At 50.9% G+C, this 18,520-nt stretch overlaps 1 protein-coding gene across 7 annotated transcripts in view; it reads right to left on the reverse strand.

Annotated features, from left to right (window-relative positions):
• Positions 1 to 8,028, reverse strand: part of MARK2 (microtubule affinity regulating kinase 2) — a 59,179-nt gene extending 51,151 nt beyond the window's left edge. For 3 of the 7 annotated variants that reach the window (XM_079102153.1, XM_079102151.1, XM_079102144.1), the window contains exon 1: positions 7,090 to 8,026. In XM_079102153.1, coding sequence (XP_078958279.1) covers positions 7,090 to 7,143 — 54 coding nt within the window. In that variant the 5' untranslated portion in view covers positions 7,144 to 8,026. Of the gene's footprint in view, positions 1 to 7,089 lie in introns of all 7 variants that reach the window. The other 4 variants (XM_079102148.1, XM_079102147.1, XM_079102152.1 and 1 more) reach the window with 4 other exon arrangements.
• Positions 8,029 to 18,520: the final 10,492 nt, after the last annotated feature.

Raw genomic sequence — 18,520 nt, forward strand, 5'->3', positions numbered from 1 at the left:
AAACTCTGCAGGAGGTGTTAGGGGTGTAGCTCAGTGCTGTGTGCTTGCCTGTCAAGCATGGAGACCCTGGGTTCCATCCCCAGCAACAAGGATGAGGGGCAGGGGAAACTACCAAACATGCATGAGCAAAGAGAGAAAGCAACAACCCCCAAGTGCCTCCAAAGACCCTACATACATACAAAGTCGGTAAATAGTGGCCATCTGTGGAGAGGAGGTAGGAAGCGATGGGCATAAGCAAAGGTCTAAAGGTGGAGGAAAAGGGGAGTCACGCCCTGCATGAGATATCAGTAATCAAACCAAACTTGCAGCGAAATGGTACTTCAAGGAAGCAACGAGTGGTCACTGTAGCAGTTGACAGGAGCTGCCAGCCCCCAAAGACATGGCACCACGTGCAGCTCCATCTACAAGTGGCTTCACTCAGGAATTACCAAACTTTCATACTTGGGAATTTTTCTACTTAGCGAGGAGCCTGGGAAAACAATCCTGCTCCAGCCCTGATGGCTGTGCAAGTTCCCAAATCCGGTTCAGTCCTACTCCCTGAGAAACGCTTCCTACTGCTGTTTAGGGGGCACAGCACCAGACAATTGATAGCTCCTACCTTTCACCTCAGGTTGGGGAGAGAGGACAACCTGTCTCCTGTGGCTTAAGTTTCTGTGAGCTGCCAAAGACCAAAAACTATTCTCTCTCGCTCTTCCCCAGCAGGCCTAGAGATGGTCCCACTGCACTGACCCCAAAGATCTGGGGTCTCACTGAATTGCGCAGCCAGATCACAGCAGCCCAGGAATCAGGAGTCCTGATTCCCTTCCAAACCTACAAACAGGTAGCCAACAGCAGACCCTTTCTCCTGGCCAGGCTGAGGGCCCTCTGCCAAGCTGTGCATTGCAAAATGAGCTCCAATAAAGAAGCTGTGCCTTAGAGCTTCTGGTGAAGGTGCACAAGGTACACCAGAGGCTTTGATGCTCAGCATGGGGTGTGAAGAGTCCCTCACAGGAGGGGAAAACCAGTTCCAGGATCGACTGGGTATTTGGGGGGTGTTGTTTACAGACATCTTCCGAACTCATGCCTCAATGAGCACAGCCCAGAAGAGGCAGACCTCTGCACTGTCAACTTCCCAGAGAGCTCAGAAGAAAATAGGCCAAGGCTGCTCAAAACCAGCTCGACTGGTTCTACAGAGAAGCCCCTGATCTGCTCCACCTTTCTTATGTTTAAAAGAAAAGCCAAAAGGTGGCTTGGAACCAGTCCAGTCCCTGCTCCCAACTTGGGGAACTGAATCCAAGGGGGGGTTTACCACCAAGCTATATCCCCAGACATTATATTTTTTATTTCAAGGCGGGTCTCACTAAGTTGCCCAGGCTGACCTCCTGAGTAGCTGGGATCACCAGGCCTGCACTACTGTGCCCAGCTGCAGTGTCACACGCTATTCTTTCTCCTCAGCCCCAATCCAGTTGTCCCTGGGGACCACCCCAGGTACCAATATCACTGTCCATCTCACATTCTTTTCTATCAAATATTGTGATTGTATAGCTTTATAAGTCTAAAATTAATGATTTGGTGTATAATGGGAATTTCATTTATTTTGGCTCACCTTTCCATTTTCTAACGAGAAAGGGAAGGAATAATCGGAAATAGGGGAAATGAGTGCTATTCTGAAGGCAAGCCATCCATGGAAAGAACTCCCCACAGAAACCAAGAAACTTCACTCTAGACAAAAACAGACCTGCAGATCAAGGGATCCAGCCGATCTACATCCCCAAAGGAGGAGCTGCTCTAGTGGGCAGTGAAGGAACAGGCATGCCTCCTGAGAGACCTGCAAACCAAGGGCCAGGTTCTCTCTTGGTGTCATTTCAGAATAAGCTGTGCCACCTGTCCAGAGGAAAGGATGAGTGATGACATTCAATGACCTACGCTGAAAGGCAGCAGTGGGTCAATGACACTGGACTGGGAGAGTTAGAACTTTCAGGGTTAAACTGGGGATAGCCTGCCTCTTTCCATGCCAGCAGCAGAAGAGGGTGATTTCCTCCCCCACAAGGTTTGTAAAGGCTTACTCTTCCCTGCGCTGAGACAGAAAGGGAGAAATGCACAGCTAACACTTCAGTGACTCACTCGTGTTTGATGAAGGCTGGGAGAAAGCCTGGAGAACCCAAGCTTCAAGTGCAAAATGTACAAATACTGGAATCTCCCATCAAGAGAAGGAAACTCGGCCACCTTTCCAGTTTATCATTTTGCTGAGCTTCTAAGGAAGAGGAACAGCTAGGTTTAAACTCCATCGTCTCCCTTTCCACATCCCTCTCAGTTGCTGCTGATAGGAAATTGGTGAGCCTGGCAGCACCACCATAGGTAAAAGGGAATACCTCCTGCTCATAGCTTAACCAAGCAGAGGGCACTGGGGCTGCTCCTGAGCACCGCAGGAAGCCTCCTCAGGCAGTCTCAGGGAAGGAAGACCACCACCCTCCTGGCCCTTTCCACTCACTGAGATTACTTCATGCCAATCCACTAATGGGCTGCAAAGTGCTGCTGGGGGAGTCCATTTAGCAGAGATACTATCAGGGGGCCGAAGGTGGCGCCCAGCCCCCACCCCACTTGTCGATAATGGGCCACAAAGTCTGAGGTCTGGCTGCACTCTAGACATAAAATATTCATTCAAGTCGACATAATACATATGTAGGAACGTCATGGAAGCTCCTGGGAGAAGGGAAATGCCAGCCAGGTGGCTAAGTGCTCAATGGCAAAGAGTCCATGAAGGCCTGGGTCAGTCCTGGTCAAATGCCCACTGAGAATTGGGTTGCTCTTTCAAAGGGGAAACAGGCTAGCCTGAGAGTCCTGACTCCCAAGAAATCTCACTATGCAAATCTCTCAAGCAAACAAATTTTCCATCTTTTCCCACCTCGTAGGCATCAGCCCTGCTTAAGACATTTATGCTGAAAAATATCTCCAGCCCAATCTTTGGTTACAATCTGAAAGGTTCAGCTAACCAGGTACAAGCTTGAATTGGCCTGAAGCAGGCCAATTCTCAACAACTGCCTTGCATCCATCTGTTCAGCTACTTCCTGAAGTCCACAGACTGGACAGAAATTATTATAATTGACCACTTAGGCAGTTTCATCAGGTTCAAAGGGTATGACATGGCAAATCCATAGGCTCTACAGTCCTTGCTCTAAATAACACCATATCACGATTTCCAGGGCCCAGGTTAGGTTCAGCGGTCAGACATTCACCCGCATCCTTGAGCACAAGGCAGGAGCCCCTGTCAGAGTTGAAGTCCAGAATCAAGCACCAGCACCCAGAGCAAGGTGCTACACAGCTTGCAAAGCAGGGACTGGGATGCTAGCTAACCCACCCAGCTGACCTGGAGATCAAAAACAAAACGTTCAGTGCTACCCAGGCCAGAATCAACACTAGGGTCTGATGAAGGTGTGTGCAGTGGCTCAGCTGTTCTTCACAGGACCCTATAACTTAGCTTTGCCTTCTTTCATCAAGGCTTCTGAACTCCTCTTACTCAAACTCTGAAGAATACACAATACCACACACACCTGGAAGAGTGGTGAGAGTACCTTCCCTTGACACTGCAGCAGAAGCCCACTGGGCAGCAAAAGGCTCCCGTTTCTCTCGGGACCCTGTCTCAGCTCGGGAGCCCCAGAGGAGGACAGGTTCAAAGCCATGTGGCCCTTCCCCCAGGGGTTACCAAATGCTCCAGCTGGCGGCAGGTGAACTCTGGAAGTTGGACCCTTCTCCACACTTGCTTGTTACTGCTGTGCTGGCTGGAAGACAAATAGTCATCTTGCTGATTGTTTTCAAGACTGCCAAGCCTCCAGGCCAGCAGAGCCATTTGGAAAAGAAGTGAACAGAAAGCTCAGTTCACAGACTAAGAAACCCCAAAACTACCTCAGGTCAGCATCCTTCTGCAAAAACTATGGCTGTAAAAAACACAGCTAGAATTAGGTGTCACAAAAATCATCTTAAAGACAGGGCTTGACTTTCTTTTATCTCCTACTTTCACTGTTAGAAGAAGAACTGACAGCAAACAGGCAATCTCCCTGCAACATAAGGTTTATTTTTATGCTTCAACATTTTTCTGTGTATGTTTCAGATGTGATCAAAGAGCTCCTAGAAACAGCTTCTCATCAGCCACATTTTTAAAGAATAGGGGAGAAAAAGCAAGTAAATAGAGACATCATTGGAGTTTGTTTACCTATATTCTAAGGAAACAAGTTTAAATAATTTAAATAAGGTGATAGTGGACCTTTGCAGGGGAGCAAATTACACAACCAAATCCCTTGCTTATTTCCTAACATTAACGTTACTGCAATGACTGAGCTCCTGAGACTACTTAAGCTAAAATTACAATAGGACCAAGAAAAGGGTTCTTACTTTCACTTGGTGCCATGATCTATTATTCTAAAGGAGTCAATGTTTCTGACATCCCTGTCCTTGTGACTGGAGAAGCTGCTGTTTGTCTTTTCTTGCTTTAAAGAATACAGTGACTAGGGGTGTAGTTCAGTGATAAAAGCACATTCCAACCATGCAAGAGGCCCTAGGTTCCATCCTCACCGAAACAAACAGAATTTCAGGCACCTGCCTAGAAGAAGAGATGCAGCCCAGATTTTCCAAAGTCTGGGCTCTCAATGGGAAGAGACTTAACATGTTATCAACAGTGTGACTGGCTATCCTGAGAACTACAGGAGAACTTAAGTCCATAAAGAGTAGAGACAGGATGAGTAATTCATAATTTGGAACAGGATAATGTATGCAGCCACAGCTCTGGATAAAGTTATCACCAAGCAGCTTACATTCCAAAATGGTCAACCATGACTGCTGTCATGAAATCAGTGGACACGCACCAAGTCCCCACCACATGCTCAGCAGTATGCTGCTAGACATGTAAGGAAGACAGGAAATCAGTGCACACATCACAAGACCATGGCAATAATGCACTTGCCATTTAATAAACAGCACCAAGAACCACACCGAGGCAGTCTCTTCCTCTCTGCTGCACACAATGCCCCCACAGCCTCACTGAGAGTAGGCACTCCAGCCACTCCCCAAATGCCTGAAGGTGCCAGTCACTTGGCCTCCTCCTACCAGCTCATTATCAACAGTCTGAAAAAGTTCTCCAGTTTAGCAGGATCTATCTGCTAAAACAAAGGTGGTGAGAAGAAAAAGGATGGGACAAGCAACCTCAGAAGGCCTAGAGAAAGTGGTTTCTGGTAGGAGGGAACCAGCTGGCAAGCGAGGGACTATGGGATACAGACCCAACTCCTTGGTTTCCAAAGACCACTGTGCTGTGAAAAACAGCTTCCAGATCCAGTGATGAAACAAATCAACCATCCCTCCCTTTCAACCCTACTTCACCGCAGAAGCAAATAGTCCATTAACAAAAGGGTCAATGACTACAGAGAAAAGCTCTGTCCAGACTTCTCTTAAGTTCCTAACTGTCCAGGTGACAGAGAGCAAGAGGGTAAAAAGACAAAAAAGCATGCCAACAAAAAGAGATAAGTTTGGCAGAGGAGGTTAATATGCAAGAGCCTGCGACAACAGCTGTACCATACCAGATACAAAGAGAAAAGGGAACAAGAGGGAACAAAGGATGTAGTAAAGGAAAAGAATGCAAAAAGCACTGCAGCCTCAGGGTAGAAGGTTCCTTTTTCAAGACAAGTTTTTTTGGTCTAGTAAAGTTTACCAAGAAAGGCCTGCCAGGCAGGGAACTCTTCACAAACATGGTAGAAAGGGACACTGGAGATGGTGAGAGAAAGTGGATGCCTCTTGGCTCAGGTGAGATGAGAACACAGAAAAAGCAAGGCTTGGGTGACAGCTATTACCAGGATAAGGGGAAGTGTGTAGGGTCATGATGACCTACAGCATAAGAGACTAGCATGCAAAATTTGTGAACTTCCTGGGAATTACAAAGACTAGCCAATAGAAAGGGAATGCATAGGAGTCCATGGGGTTGGGGAGTAAATTTGCTATAAAGAGGGCAGGAGACTCACATGGACCAGAAAGGCACAGTAAGGAAGATGGGGCGAGGTTGAGCAACAGGAAGCAACAAGCAGGAGGAAGGCACTGTGAGAACTGACGGTCACCGGTCACCCGAATGGAGAGACAGAAAGCATCCCGGTTTTCACGGCAGGGTAAGAGGGCAGAAAAGCAAGGACTGTGTCCCAGAGAGCAACAGGTTATGTTACAACAGCAGGGCTGCAAGAGCGAGTTTCTTTCCCACCAGAAGGTGAGGGAGAAAGCTGGAAGAACATTCACGGTGAGAAACAGGAAGCCCAGGGACTTAAAAGCCAAACCTCAGAGGGAAGAGAACCGGAGGGATCCAGACTCTGAAGGGAGTGGTGATAGGAACCCCAAAGACAACCTGTGGGAAAACTATGCACATGACAGCTGTATGGGAAACACGGAAGCAACACATGCCAGGGCCAGGAACCAGGGAGCTCCTGGCGAAAAGAAGGGAAAGTGATGAGCAAAGAGTAGGCGAACCATTTGGAAAGGTGATGAGGGTGGAGCTGGTGGGTTGCAGGCAACAGGGAGAGCACAAATTGGAACGGGAAGAAGCAGGGTAGAAAAAGCTGGGGAAGTGAAAGGGGACAAGGACCTAGAACACACTCCCTGGCAAGGACCCTGAGGGCAATAACCAGGGACTGGGACTGGGAAAACCGGTGCGGGTGGAGGGGAAGCAAGGCCAGACAGACGCTGAAAGAGGCGGACAACAATCCGTGGCAGATCGCGGGGTGTTATTCGAGGAGCGGGAGAGTGGCTGCTTTAAGCGTGGGTGGAGGAAGACCAGAAAGGCCCCTGAGAGAAAAAGGGAAGAGAAGGGGAAGCTGGGGAGGTAACACGGAAGAGCGCAGGAGGGCGGTGAGGGGAGAGGGGTTGGCAGAAAGACAAGTGTGCGGCTCCGAGTCAGGACAAGGTGGGTCCCAGGTCAGGACTCGGAAGGGGGACGTGGGGGCCGGATCCCGGAGCCAGATGACAGGACAGCCGAGGCTTGCGGTATGGCAGCAGGAGCACGAGGACAGCAGAGCAGGGAGGAGGCTCCGCAAGGTGCAGGGGCCCAGCCAGAGAATTCGGGGAGCCCTCAGGGCTCCTTACCTGCTCCGTGTCCCTCTCGTTCAGCGTGGGTAGGGGGGTCCGGGCGCTGGACATGGCGCCGGTATCTCAGGGGAGGGAACCGAGAAGCTTGGAGGAAGGGAGGGAAGGGAAGGCGCGGAGCCCGGCCGGGCGGGGCTTCTCACAGTAGGAGCACCCGCCGCATGGGCCCCGGCCGGGGGTGCGGGGAGGCCGGGCAGACGCTCACGCTAGCCCGGGGATGCGCCGCTCGGGCTAGGCCGCGCCGGCTCCGAGCGGCTCCGGACCGCACCCCCCCGACCCCCGGCTGGGCTGTGCCGCCTTTCGGCCGGGCCGCGCCGCTCCGCCTACTCTCTGCCGCCGCAGCCGGCCGCCTGCCTCGCTCCTCCCCTGCCCTCAGCGGCACTGCTCCGCGCCCGGCACACAGGCAGCCGCCGCCGGACCTGCTGCTCCCAACATGGCCGCCACCACCGCCGGCCCTCGGCTCTTTCCGCCTGCTGCAGCCGGAAACATCCGAAGCGTCTAGGAACGGGAGGGGGACGCGCCTTCTCCTCTCAGCCACGGACTAAGGGTAAATTCCGGAAACAACCGAAGAAGGTAACCCCCGAGAACACGCGCGCCTCTTCGATTCCGAAAACCGAACTTCGGTTCTGTTTACGGAAACCCACGAAGTGACTCCGGGCATTCCTGAACCGCCCGCCACGCCCACCGGCCTTTCCCCGCCCACTTCGAGTTGGCTTTCGGCAGTTTCCGGAAACATCCGAAGCGACTCCGCGTGCTGAGCGGGTCACGCCCCCATCCCGCAGCTTGGCCGAGGGCGACCGTCGGCCATTTCCGGCAACACCCGAAGGCCCGCCGAGCCCCGGGTCATTTCCCTGTGTAGTACCAGGGTCTTACTCTTCGTTTCTTTCCGTCAGTTTTCGGTTATTTTCAAATCTTGAACAGGAAGTGTGGATCACCTGTGCGTGCTATTTGACCGAATAGAAAATAAAGCTATTAGCCGAATCAGCCATTGGCATACTTTTGTCTGTCTGTCGGTCACCTTATAAAATCCATCTTCCGTTTATCATCCAAACTTTCTATCAACATGTGTGTCACCTACCTAAATGCAATGTCAGTCTATTACCTGTCAACCTACCACCCACCTGCCATTGTCTATGTTGGCTTCTTTTTATTTGACATCCCCTCAGTCTGCAGGGCTTTGCAAGGTCCGAGACCAGTGTTCTCATCCAGAGGCAGGAGTGTCTAGGACCCTGCGTTTCAGCTCCAGCTCTACCAAATGAAAATGCTGTGTGATCTTGGAAAATCCCATAACATCTCTGAGGTTAGGCTCCTCTTCCCTTTATTGAAAGGATCCATTCCTTTGTTCCAGCGTTGACATTTGAAATAACATCTCTGAATTCTAATTACCTTTTTAAATGTCCTACAAGGTTAAGTCAGGAGAGATGTTCTCATCTTAATTCACATTTCAGTTATCCTTCTGAGACAAAGGAACTCATGGAAAAGAAAAAAGGAACTCGTTGAAAATAGAAATTCCTGGGGGTGTACCTCAGTGGTAGAGCATGTGCTTAGCATGCACAAGGCCCTGGGTTCACTCCCCAGTACTAAAAGAAAAAAACAAACAAAAAAGATTCCTCAGGATGGCACAAAGAATAGACCCCCTGAGAAATTCCTCTTCTTTCCTTCTTTGGGCCTCATTCTCCTTATCAGTAATGTGAGTTTATTGGATTTATGCACTCTGATGTCCTCCTCAGCTTTGGAAGCTCTTGATTCTAACAGGAAGTCCATGTAGCAAACTGGATCATTCCTCACTTTCCCCTGACTCTCCCACCAAGAAGAGGAGGTAGCCTAAACAGATTTCTCCAACTCCAACCTGTCCCCACACATCCTATCCTGGACATATTGGAATTGGCCCTTCCTCCCAGGTTTTAACAGCAGTTTACGGTGGGCAGAAGCCAGAGTTCCCATAGGAGCTGGAGAGCAGGCCACAAGTCCCCAAAGATACCAGAGCAGAGAGACTTCAAGGGTCATGGGGGAAAATGCTTGTTGGACCTCCCACAGCTGACTTCCAACTCCCAGCTGCCGCTTCTTTGGTTGAGCCCTTGATCACCTCAATGAGAAATAGCAGACGAGAGGCAATGTGAAGAGTAAGAACTTCCTAAGTTAACAGGTACCACCTACGGTTCTTAGTAAACCCACAGGACTCGAGGACACCTCCCATGCTCCACCCCAGCTCCATTCAGGCACCCAACCACTGGGAAAGAACTTGGCGAAGGCATACCCAAAAAGACGGAAAAAAGAAATGAAGAGAACAATCAATGCACATTCCACTCCCCCACCCCAAATTCCACCTGAAAATCCATGAGAATGATCTGCCCTCTGGTGGTCAAAGGGAGACACGTTGCTGATTTCTGTGGGATATCACCTGAGGTTAGGAGACTGGGGAGAGAGAAGGCGTTCAAGGGCAGATGCAGGTGCATTCAGCTGTCTCTCTCTGGCCCATGCTTTATCTGCACAGATTCTGCCTCCTCTGGGCTTCTCACCCAAGCCCTAATCCTGGGCTCACCCCCACATCTCCTCTCCCTCTTCCTTCCAGCTCTGCACAAGGCTGCCAGCCGGTCTCCCTGCCCAGACTCCCTCCTAGCCAGCCACTGGACATGCCAGAATAGTCTTCCCAAAGCTGAGCTCCAATTACATCTGTGCTCTGCTAGAACACTATTGCCAGCTCCCCGTGGGCTGCAGGCAAGGCTGGCTGTTGTCATGGGCTTTTGACCTGTGCAGTCAAATGTACCTCTGTACTCAGAAGAGCCGTGAGCTTGGTTTAATGCCCCACTGTCACTGTCTTAATTTTTTTTCCTACCCAGGGGGCCCTCATTTTCATTTTGCACTGTGCCCCACAAATTATGTAGCCAGTCTTGATTGTAGAAGCCTTTAGCCCCATTCAAAATCTTACTCAATCTGGCCTCAAATTACCTTGCTAATATCCACTCCAACTAAATGTCATTGGTGGACACTTCTCCCAACTCTTGCCCCACCACCACACACTCTTACCTCTGTGCCTTTGTTTACCCTGATCAGTTCCAGTCACCTATCTCCAGATGTACTTCCAGACCCAGTTCAGATGTCACCTCCTCAAATCCCTGAAGCCACTAGTTCTCACACACATTTACCCTGCTCTAAATTTTCAAATTCATTCAACAAATCTGTTAGGCACCGGCTATGTGCAAGGCCCTGTATCAGTGAGCAAACGAGACAAAGAATTTTCTTCTTTTTGGTACCAAGAATTGAACCCAAGGATTAACCACTGAGCCACCTCCCCAATCCTTTTATTTTTTATTTTGAGACAGGGTCTCACTAAATTGCTCAGGGCCTCACTCAGTTGCTGAGGCTGCTCTGGAACATGTGATTGTCCAGTGTCAGTCCCCCAAGTCACTGGAATAATAGGGCTGTGTCACCATGCCCAGCTGGGGAGAATTTTTCAATTAGGGGAAGACAAATAACAAACATTGTAGTAACTATAAGTAGTAAAAACAAGTTAAAGTGGATCAGGATTGTAGAAGCAAAGCGGGGTAGAAAACAAGTTAGTTTAGGGTTTTCTTTTGTTTGGATCAGACCCCGGGCCTGGAGCTTGCTAAGCATGTGCTCTACCACTAGCTTCATCCTCAGCCCAAGTTGGAGTCTGGAGGTGGTCAGTGTAGGCCTCACAAAGAGGGTGGCCCTCGAGCAAAGAGATCATGAGCTCCTCGGATATCTGGGGGAAAGTCGATAGAAAGGGCCCTGAGGTGGGAGCTCACGCACACAGCCTGTTTGAAGATCAGGGAAGCCAAGAGTGAGTGAGGGGGATGGGAGGAGCAGGCAGAGAGGAGCAGTGAGCCAGGCCTGGGGGGCGCTGCTTTGGCTTTCCCTCAGACTGAAAGGAATGATGCTGAGAGGCATGATCCAGCTGGCTGAGGGCTTCAGAATGGTGACGGGGCCTGGCAGGCGCAGAAGCCCGGAGCCCAGGAAGGAGGCCTTCACACTCAGTCAAGTGAGAGATGGCAGTGGCTTGGGGCTGGGCAGCAGCAGCGGGAACAGTGGAGAGGAGGAGTTAAGGATGATCCCAAGCTTTCCCACCCGAAAAGCCCAAAACAAAACACAGTAAAAGCAGCCACCACGGTCCCCAGACCAGGTAGAAACCAACCAATAGGAGCAGTTCTCCTGGTCACCTGTACTCCTACGGGAACAGGGAAAGGAAAGGGCAATGGGATTTCTGCCTCGGGCCCGCACAAAGGACCTGGGGCAACCCTGCCCCAGCACAAGCAGGCAATGAGGCAAGAAGCCTAGGGCAGGCAAAGATGCTGGAGTAGAGACATCCTTGTTCTCTGCGCTGAAACTTTGTGACTCTTTCTCCTCCTAACCAGTTCAGGCCACTGGAGGGCAGGGAAGGGGAACAGGGGAGCAGTCCAGAATTCTCCTCTGTTCAAAAGTCAGATGGAGCCGGGTGCAGCGGCGCAAGCCTGTAATCCTAGTACCTGGGAAGGCTGAGGCAGGAGGATCACGAGTTGAGTTCAAAGCCAGCCTCAGCAACACTGAGACTCTAAGCAACTCAGTGAGACCCTATCTCTAAATAAAATACAAAATAGGGCTGGGGATGTGATTCAGTGGTCCCAGTGCCCCTGAGTTCAATCCCTGGTACCCCACCCCCCAACACACACAAAAAAAAGTCAGATGGGGCTGGAAGTGGTGGCTCAGGCCTGTTGTCCCAGTGGCTCAGGAGGCTGAGACAGGAGGATCTTAAATTTGAGGCCAGCCTCAAGAACTTAGCAAAGCCCTAAGCAAGTAAGTGAGATCCTATCTTAAAATAAAAAAATAAAAAGATCTGGGGATGTAGCTCGGTGGCAAAGTGCCTTTGGGTTCAATCCCCAGTACCCCAATAAATAAATAAATATTAAAAACAAAAGAGATGACTGGGGCAAAGCAAGATCTCCTCCTGCCCTCTGACCTGGCAGACACCCTTCCATCTTACAGAGCCTTTCCCTGCTTGTCTCACTTCTCTGAATGTCTGTCAAGCACTTTATTCCCACTGACACATGTCACACTGGACTTAGGACACATCAGAGATGTCAGAACATGAAACACCATGTCTCTTAGTATTGGTGGTAGGTCTTCCCCTACCCCAGCCGTGGCTCACCCATAAGCTACACCAGGGTAGGAACCTCTGCTCTTCTTCTCCTTTATTGGTTTTGGCTAAGAACTTGAGAGCTGCATATCATACGGGCACTATTACATCTAATTCTCAAACAATGAGCAGGCATTGTCAGCTTACTAATTAGGAAATAGAAGCGCAGGGATGCTTGGTCCCTTGCTAAGTGCCCCTGGGTTCAATCCCCGGTACAAAAAATTAAAAAAATTAGCTAATATATGAAACATGCTTAGGCCAAGCCTGGGACCTGGCCATCATTTTTGTGGGGGCTGCTTTGATTATGAGGTGAATGCTGGCCAGTCTCTGGGGTCTTCTTTCACATTTCTCTGCTATACCCTCCCCACTTCCCAGAAAAGTAACACTGGATTAGAAATAAGTGAGTCGATGCTGGTGGCTTAAGTAGCTCCCTTCCTCTGTTGGGACCTTAGCTTCCTTTTCCGTACAAAGAAAGGGAGGTATATTCTGCTCTATATGGAGTCTTCCAGCTCCAAGACTCCAACTCAGCGAAGACATCCATCTCCCGCTTCCTTGCCTATGACCCTGGCGTCACACCTGTGATGGAGGAGGCCATGCCCCTGACAACCTTGCTCAGACCACGCCTGCAATGCTAAGGAAAGTCCAACTGCCCACTGCGGCCACTGGTGACCAATCTGGGAAGATGGGATGAGAAGGGCATCAGACGGGCCCTGCACCCTTCTGAGTCTGTCCTTCTTTTGTTCTTTTTGTGCTGCTGGGGACTAAACCGAGGTCCTGGAACATGCTAGGCCAGCGCTCTACCACTTAGCCAGCCATGCAGTGGCTGCTGGAATAGGGAATAGGGGGTGTCCAGCAGGAACACTCCAGCTGTCCTCCCTGATCTTCTCCCCAGGAAAGACACACCTGAGATCCACAGCCCCAAAGAGGACAGGGACCTGTTCTGGTTCATGGTGGTACCCCACTCTGATGCCCTCAAACAGTGCCTAGCAAATGCTAGTTGTCTGTGACTCCTCAGGGAAAAGGGTTTTGGCACTTGTCCCTCTGCCCAGAAGGCTCTGTTCCTCTTTAACTACATGCCTCTTTCCTTTACTTCATTGAGGTATCTGTTTAACTGCTTCCTGAAAAAACTCTTCTAGCCCCCTTCTCAAAATTGCCCCTGTGGGACTGGGAGTGTCACTCAGTGGTGGAGCACTGAGTTCCATCCCCAAAACCACAGAAAAGAAAGAAAGAAAAAGGATGGCCTTTGAGGATGGATGGATGAACTTGCTAAACAAGGTCATGGGCATGCATGCAATCAACCAGGTCCAGAATGGAGAAAGCCTGTCTACAGAACAAACCACCGTGTGCATAAGAAAGGAAAGATGAAAAGAGGAAAGAAAAGCTCTAACAGGTTGAACCAGCCAAGCACAGCAGCATTTGCCTGTAATCCCAGCCACTCCGGACATTGAGGCAGGAGGACAGCAAGTTCAAGGCCAGCCTCAGCAATTTAGTGAGACTCAACAACTTGGTGAGAGTCTGTCTCAAAGTAAAGAAATTAAAGACTGAGGCAGGAAGATCACAGATTCGAGGCCGTCCTTAGCAACTTAGTGAGGCCCTAAGCAACTTAGAGAGAACCTGTCTCAAAAGAAGGGGCTGGGGGGGGGGGGGGTGTAGCTTAGTAGCAAAAGCCTCTAGGTTCAATGCCTGGTACCAATAAATACATAAATACATAAATTTAATAATAATAAAAAAACTAGGGAGATGTGGCTCAGTGGTAGAGTGCCCCTGGGTTCAATTCCCAGTGGCCCCCCCACCCAAAAAAAAGGAAAAAGTGTCAGGGGCACAGCACTTGTCTAGTATGTGTGAGAGCGCCCTGGGCTTCATCCCCAGAACAGCAAAAAAATTTAGTGTTTCCTAATATCTAATATTCAGTCTGTGTGCACATTCCCCAATTAGTCAATGAATATCTTCTTATTAAAAAAAAATAAATAAAAATCAGCACCCCTCCCTCATTCTCTGTTTTTCTTCCTGGCACTTATTCCTGGGTGAACATGGAGAATCTGTGTTTTGCATCAGTCTCCCCGGAATGGGCGCATCATGGAGTGGCTTTGTCTGCCATGCTCCTGGCTGCATTCTCAGTGCCCGACACAGAGGCCATGAGGATAAGGGTGTCACTCCAGAGCGTGTGGGGAGCACTTGCATCTCAAGCTGCTCACAGACAGAACCCAGGTCTGCTTGGCTTTCAGGTGTGAGTCGTGGCCACTGCCCATATATAGTCATTCTGATTTGAGCACAAATCTGACCTCAGTGGGAGGGGCATGGGCATACTCCTCACTCAGGAAGACCTGGGTGCTGTAGTGGGCAAATGGAAATCTTGCTCCAGGTGAGTGAGAGGGTGCCCAGGGGACAGGACAGGATCTGGGACTGCGATGGCAAAACCAGACCTGGTTGTGAAATGAAATGACAGAAACGTTATGGGAAGCGTCCAGTGCCTGGGGAGGGGTCAGTCCCCTCCCCTCTCGCAGCCTTTCCCCAGGAAGCCTCCTTAACCAGGTCCCTACCTTCTGCAGGGTCAGTGACAGCCCTGGGAGTCTGACTCCTCCCTCCTGAAACCTAATGGACGCTGTGGACAGAGCCGATCCTCCTTATCCGTTCTGTGGGCAGCTCTGTGTTAGAGACCTGCACGGCCTTCAGCAGCGCAGATTAGGTAAACCCCAACGATAGGACGGGTCTAAGATGACGGCAAATAACCTATAAAATTGTGAGAAACTGTGGATCAGGGCTTGAATTTGGAGTTTTGGTTTTCCTCTGAGCCTGCTGGCATAAAATAAAGTTCCCCTCCTCTTTGAGAGATGCTTGCTGCTTCTGGACCAGCGTGTCTCCCACCAGGATAGGAAACCCCATCCCCCATGCCCTGGCCCCTATAGTGGCCCCAGCTTGTATGGGTATGACTATCCAAGTCACTGCTTTTGTACCTTCCAAACATTGAGACCCAGCCTGAGTCAGGGCTAGAGGCCAGGGCTGGAGGCCAGGGTCTATCCGCTTCATGGAGAAAGGGGCAAGTGAGAAGCAGGATATCCTCCACCCTCAAAGCCTTAGTCTTGGATTTCTGTCACAGTCTCATGGTCCTGATAAAATGAGCACCCTTCCACATTGGTGAGTCCCTCCAATCAGCACTGCCAGGCACACAGCAGGATTCCAGCAGGTGCCAGGACCAGGTGCCAGGACATGTTGTACAGTAGTAGATAGTGGGGCTCTGGAACCAGAGAAACCTGGCTCAGGCTGGCTTTGCTCCTTTACTTGAAGAATGAAGTCACCATGTTCAACTCCCTGTGCCTCAATTTTCTCACCCATAGGGTGGGCACAATGTGGAATGACCCACTGAGATGGGAATTTGGGGGAAAAGGAGAGATACTGAGTCTCAGTGGAAGTACCCTTGAGCTGTTGAAATGTGGGAAACACCCAAGAACCACTGCAGTGCAGAAAGCGCCCAGGAATGGATGCAACTCCTGAGAGAAGAGCCCAGGCCCTTGCCTACAAAAGTACCAGGAGGGCACTGGGCAGGCACAGGGGAAAGGGGGCACCATCGTGGGGCTCCACCCTGGTGCCATCTCTAAGCCAGTCCCGAGCAAATGTCCCTCCGTAAATATGCCAACAGGTTGCTGTTTCTCCCTCCTTGATTATGTAGCTACTTCTCTAAAGAAACCTGTTTATGCATTTGGCAGGTGGCAGGTGTGCCAAGCACCCCTTGGTCCTAAGTTCCTCCCTCTTCAGATTCTACTTCAGAGATAGCTCTTCTCCTGTGACACCCTGAGGAAACTAGGGCAGGTGTCTGGTGCTCCGCAGCTCCTAGCACCGTGCCTGCCCATGGGGTCCTTCACTAACATTTGTGGAATCGTCATCTGGAGGGGCCATCACCCCTCCCCCACTGCTCCTGCTTCCTCTGCCCCCTAGATGTGGGAGCCTGGAGATCTGACGCTTCAGCTGCTGATGGAAAGCCAAAAAGGCTTCCTGGGAGGCTGGCACTTCTGACCCTAGAACGGGGGAGAAAGGGACCGTCCAGATTCGGAAGTGTCCAGGTCCTGGACTGGGGCACCTGACCCCGGGAAGGTGGGAAGGCAGACACGGAGTACAGCAGAGCCACTGCGCCCCAGTCCCCCTTGTGTGAACTCTGGTCACAGGCTGCAAGCCCTTCCCAGCCTCCCAGCCTCGCACACCTCAAGGGTAGGCAGGACCTGAGTTTACAAACGGCCCTCAGTGCATCACGTCTCATTTGAGCCCAGCTCCGCGTGCGTGCGTGTGTGTGTGCGCGCGTGTTCCATGTGACCACACCACTCAACGTAGAGGAACGGGAACCAGGGGCTGAAGGACGTCCATCGGTTCAGGGGCCGAAAAGAAGATCCTGGACCCGAGAGTCACACCGCTGCGGTGCGCGCGGTCCCTAGACACGCCCCCGTCCTAGCCTCGCCCACCCTGGCCACGCCCCTTCTTGGTCACGCCCCAAGGGCTCCAGTTTCCCTTCAGCGAGGGAGGGCGCTTCTTCCTCCCGGTCTCCGGGTTCTGCCCTAGGCAGAAAAACGGTTAGCGGAATTGTGATATAAAAAGAAAATCTATTTGATCTTTGTCCTGGCTCGCTGCAAAGAGGTCCTGAACCCCTTGGAATAACAAAAGCCTCCGTTGTTATGCATGATGAGTCCCTTCCCGCCACACCTGAGTTCAAGCTCAGGTGACTCGGAGGATGGGACTGGTAGCTAGAGGAACCAAATACGTGATCAGAGGATTGGAACTTTCGGTCCCACCCTCTGACCTCGGGAGGGAGGAGGGACTGGAAAATGGCCAATGATTTAATCAGGTATGCCTAATGAGGCCTCTGTGAACACCCTCGAAGCTTCCAGTTCACTGGGGAGACCAGCACACCAGAGTCCTCTAGGACCGCGCCTCCTGTGCTCAGGACCTTTGCACACCAAGCCCTATGTATCTTTGTCATCCGGCTGTTGATCTCTATCCTTCGTAACATTATTTATTTATTGATACTGAGGATTGAACCCAGGGGCGCTTAACTACGGAGCCACATCCCCAATCCCCTTTTATTTTTCAATTTGAGACAGGGTCTCACCAAGTTGCTTAGGGACTCGTTAAATTGCTGAGCCTGGCCTCGAACTCATGATCTTCCTGCCTCGGCAGTTACAGGCGAGCACCCCTGCACCTGGTTCCTGACATACTTTATAATAAACCAGTAAAACTAAATGTTTCCCTGAGCTCTGAGGAGGGGATTGGGGAAACCTAATTTGGGGCTGGTTGTTAGTACAAGTGACAACTTGGGATTTGCAGTTGGTGTTGTGGAACTGAACCCTTAACCTGTAGGGTCCAACTCCGGGTACTTACTGCATAGTTAGGCATCCAGTTGGTGTCAGAGGGTTGGAGAACCTGTCTGTGTGATTCCCACCCCCCCCCCACCCCCAGTCTGTTATCTGAAGTGTCCTGAGTGTAGAAAAAATCGTTCTTTTTTAGGTATCCCAAGGGCTCTCGTCACAATCCCAAGGAAGGCTGTGGCAGAGCCAGGGCAGGTGGCTGATTAGGGAGCAAAGGAGTACTGAGGAGGTTGGGGACGTGGCTCCGGAGTTAGGGCAGCAGCATCCTCTTCCCCACCTCATTCCCCAAGCTGGTGGCTGGGGCCTCACTTGAAAGATGCTACCACTAGAGCTGGGGTGTATGTGGAGGGTCACTGATATTTGTGCAAGGCATTTGCCTTGTTTTGCACCAGGACAACAAGGCTGGAGGTGGAAGGACTCTCAAGCAGGGATGGAGAGCAAGGGAGTTCTGAGAGTTGCCACTTCCATCCAGGTGTCCTCCCCACTCTAGGGTGGAGTCATGCCCTCAGCCCCACTCTCCATTTCTCCCTGGAAGCTCCGAGGTGTCCACAGGCAGCTCCTGGTCCTATAGTCCCTAGGGTCCTGGCCAAGGCTGGAAAGACCCCTGCTGGCTGGAATGTGGAGCTTAAGCCATGGAACCATCAGGTCAGCCAGTCATAATGGCAAGGTCCCTGTGCAGAGAACCACACCCTAGGGACCAGCATGCAAAAATGTCACACAGGAATGCACACCAAGAAGGCACTTGACAAAACATTTATTGAGCACCTACTATGTGCCAGACCCAATGCAGGGCACTAGGAAAACAAAGTCAATGCAACTTGGTTCCTGCCCAGAAGGAGCTCACAGTCTAGGGGGCCACGAGTCATGTAACAGAAGCAAAGGTGCACTGGCATCACAATTTTACAACAAACTTTATATACGCTTGTTCAAGTGTAAACACTCAGTG

Source organism: Sciurus vulgaris (genome assembly GCF_902686455.1).
Source record: "Sciurus vulgaris genome assembly, chromosome: 11".
Classification (NCBI taxonomy): domain Eukaryota; kingdom Metazoa; phylum Chordata; class Mammalia; order Rodentia; family Sciuridae; genus Sciurus; species Sciurus vulgaris.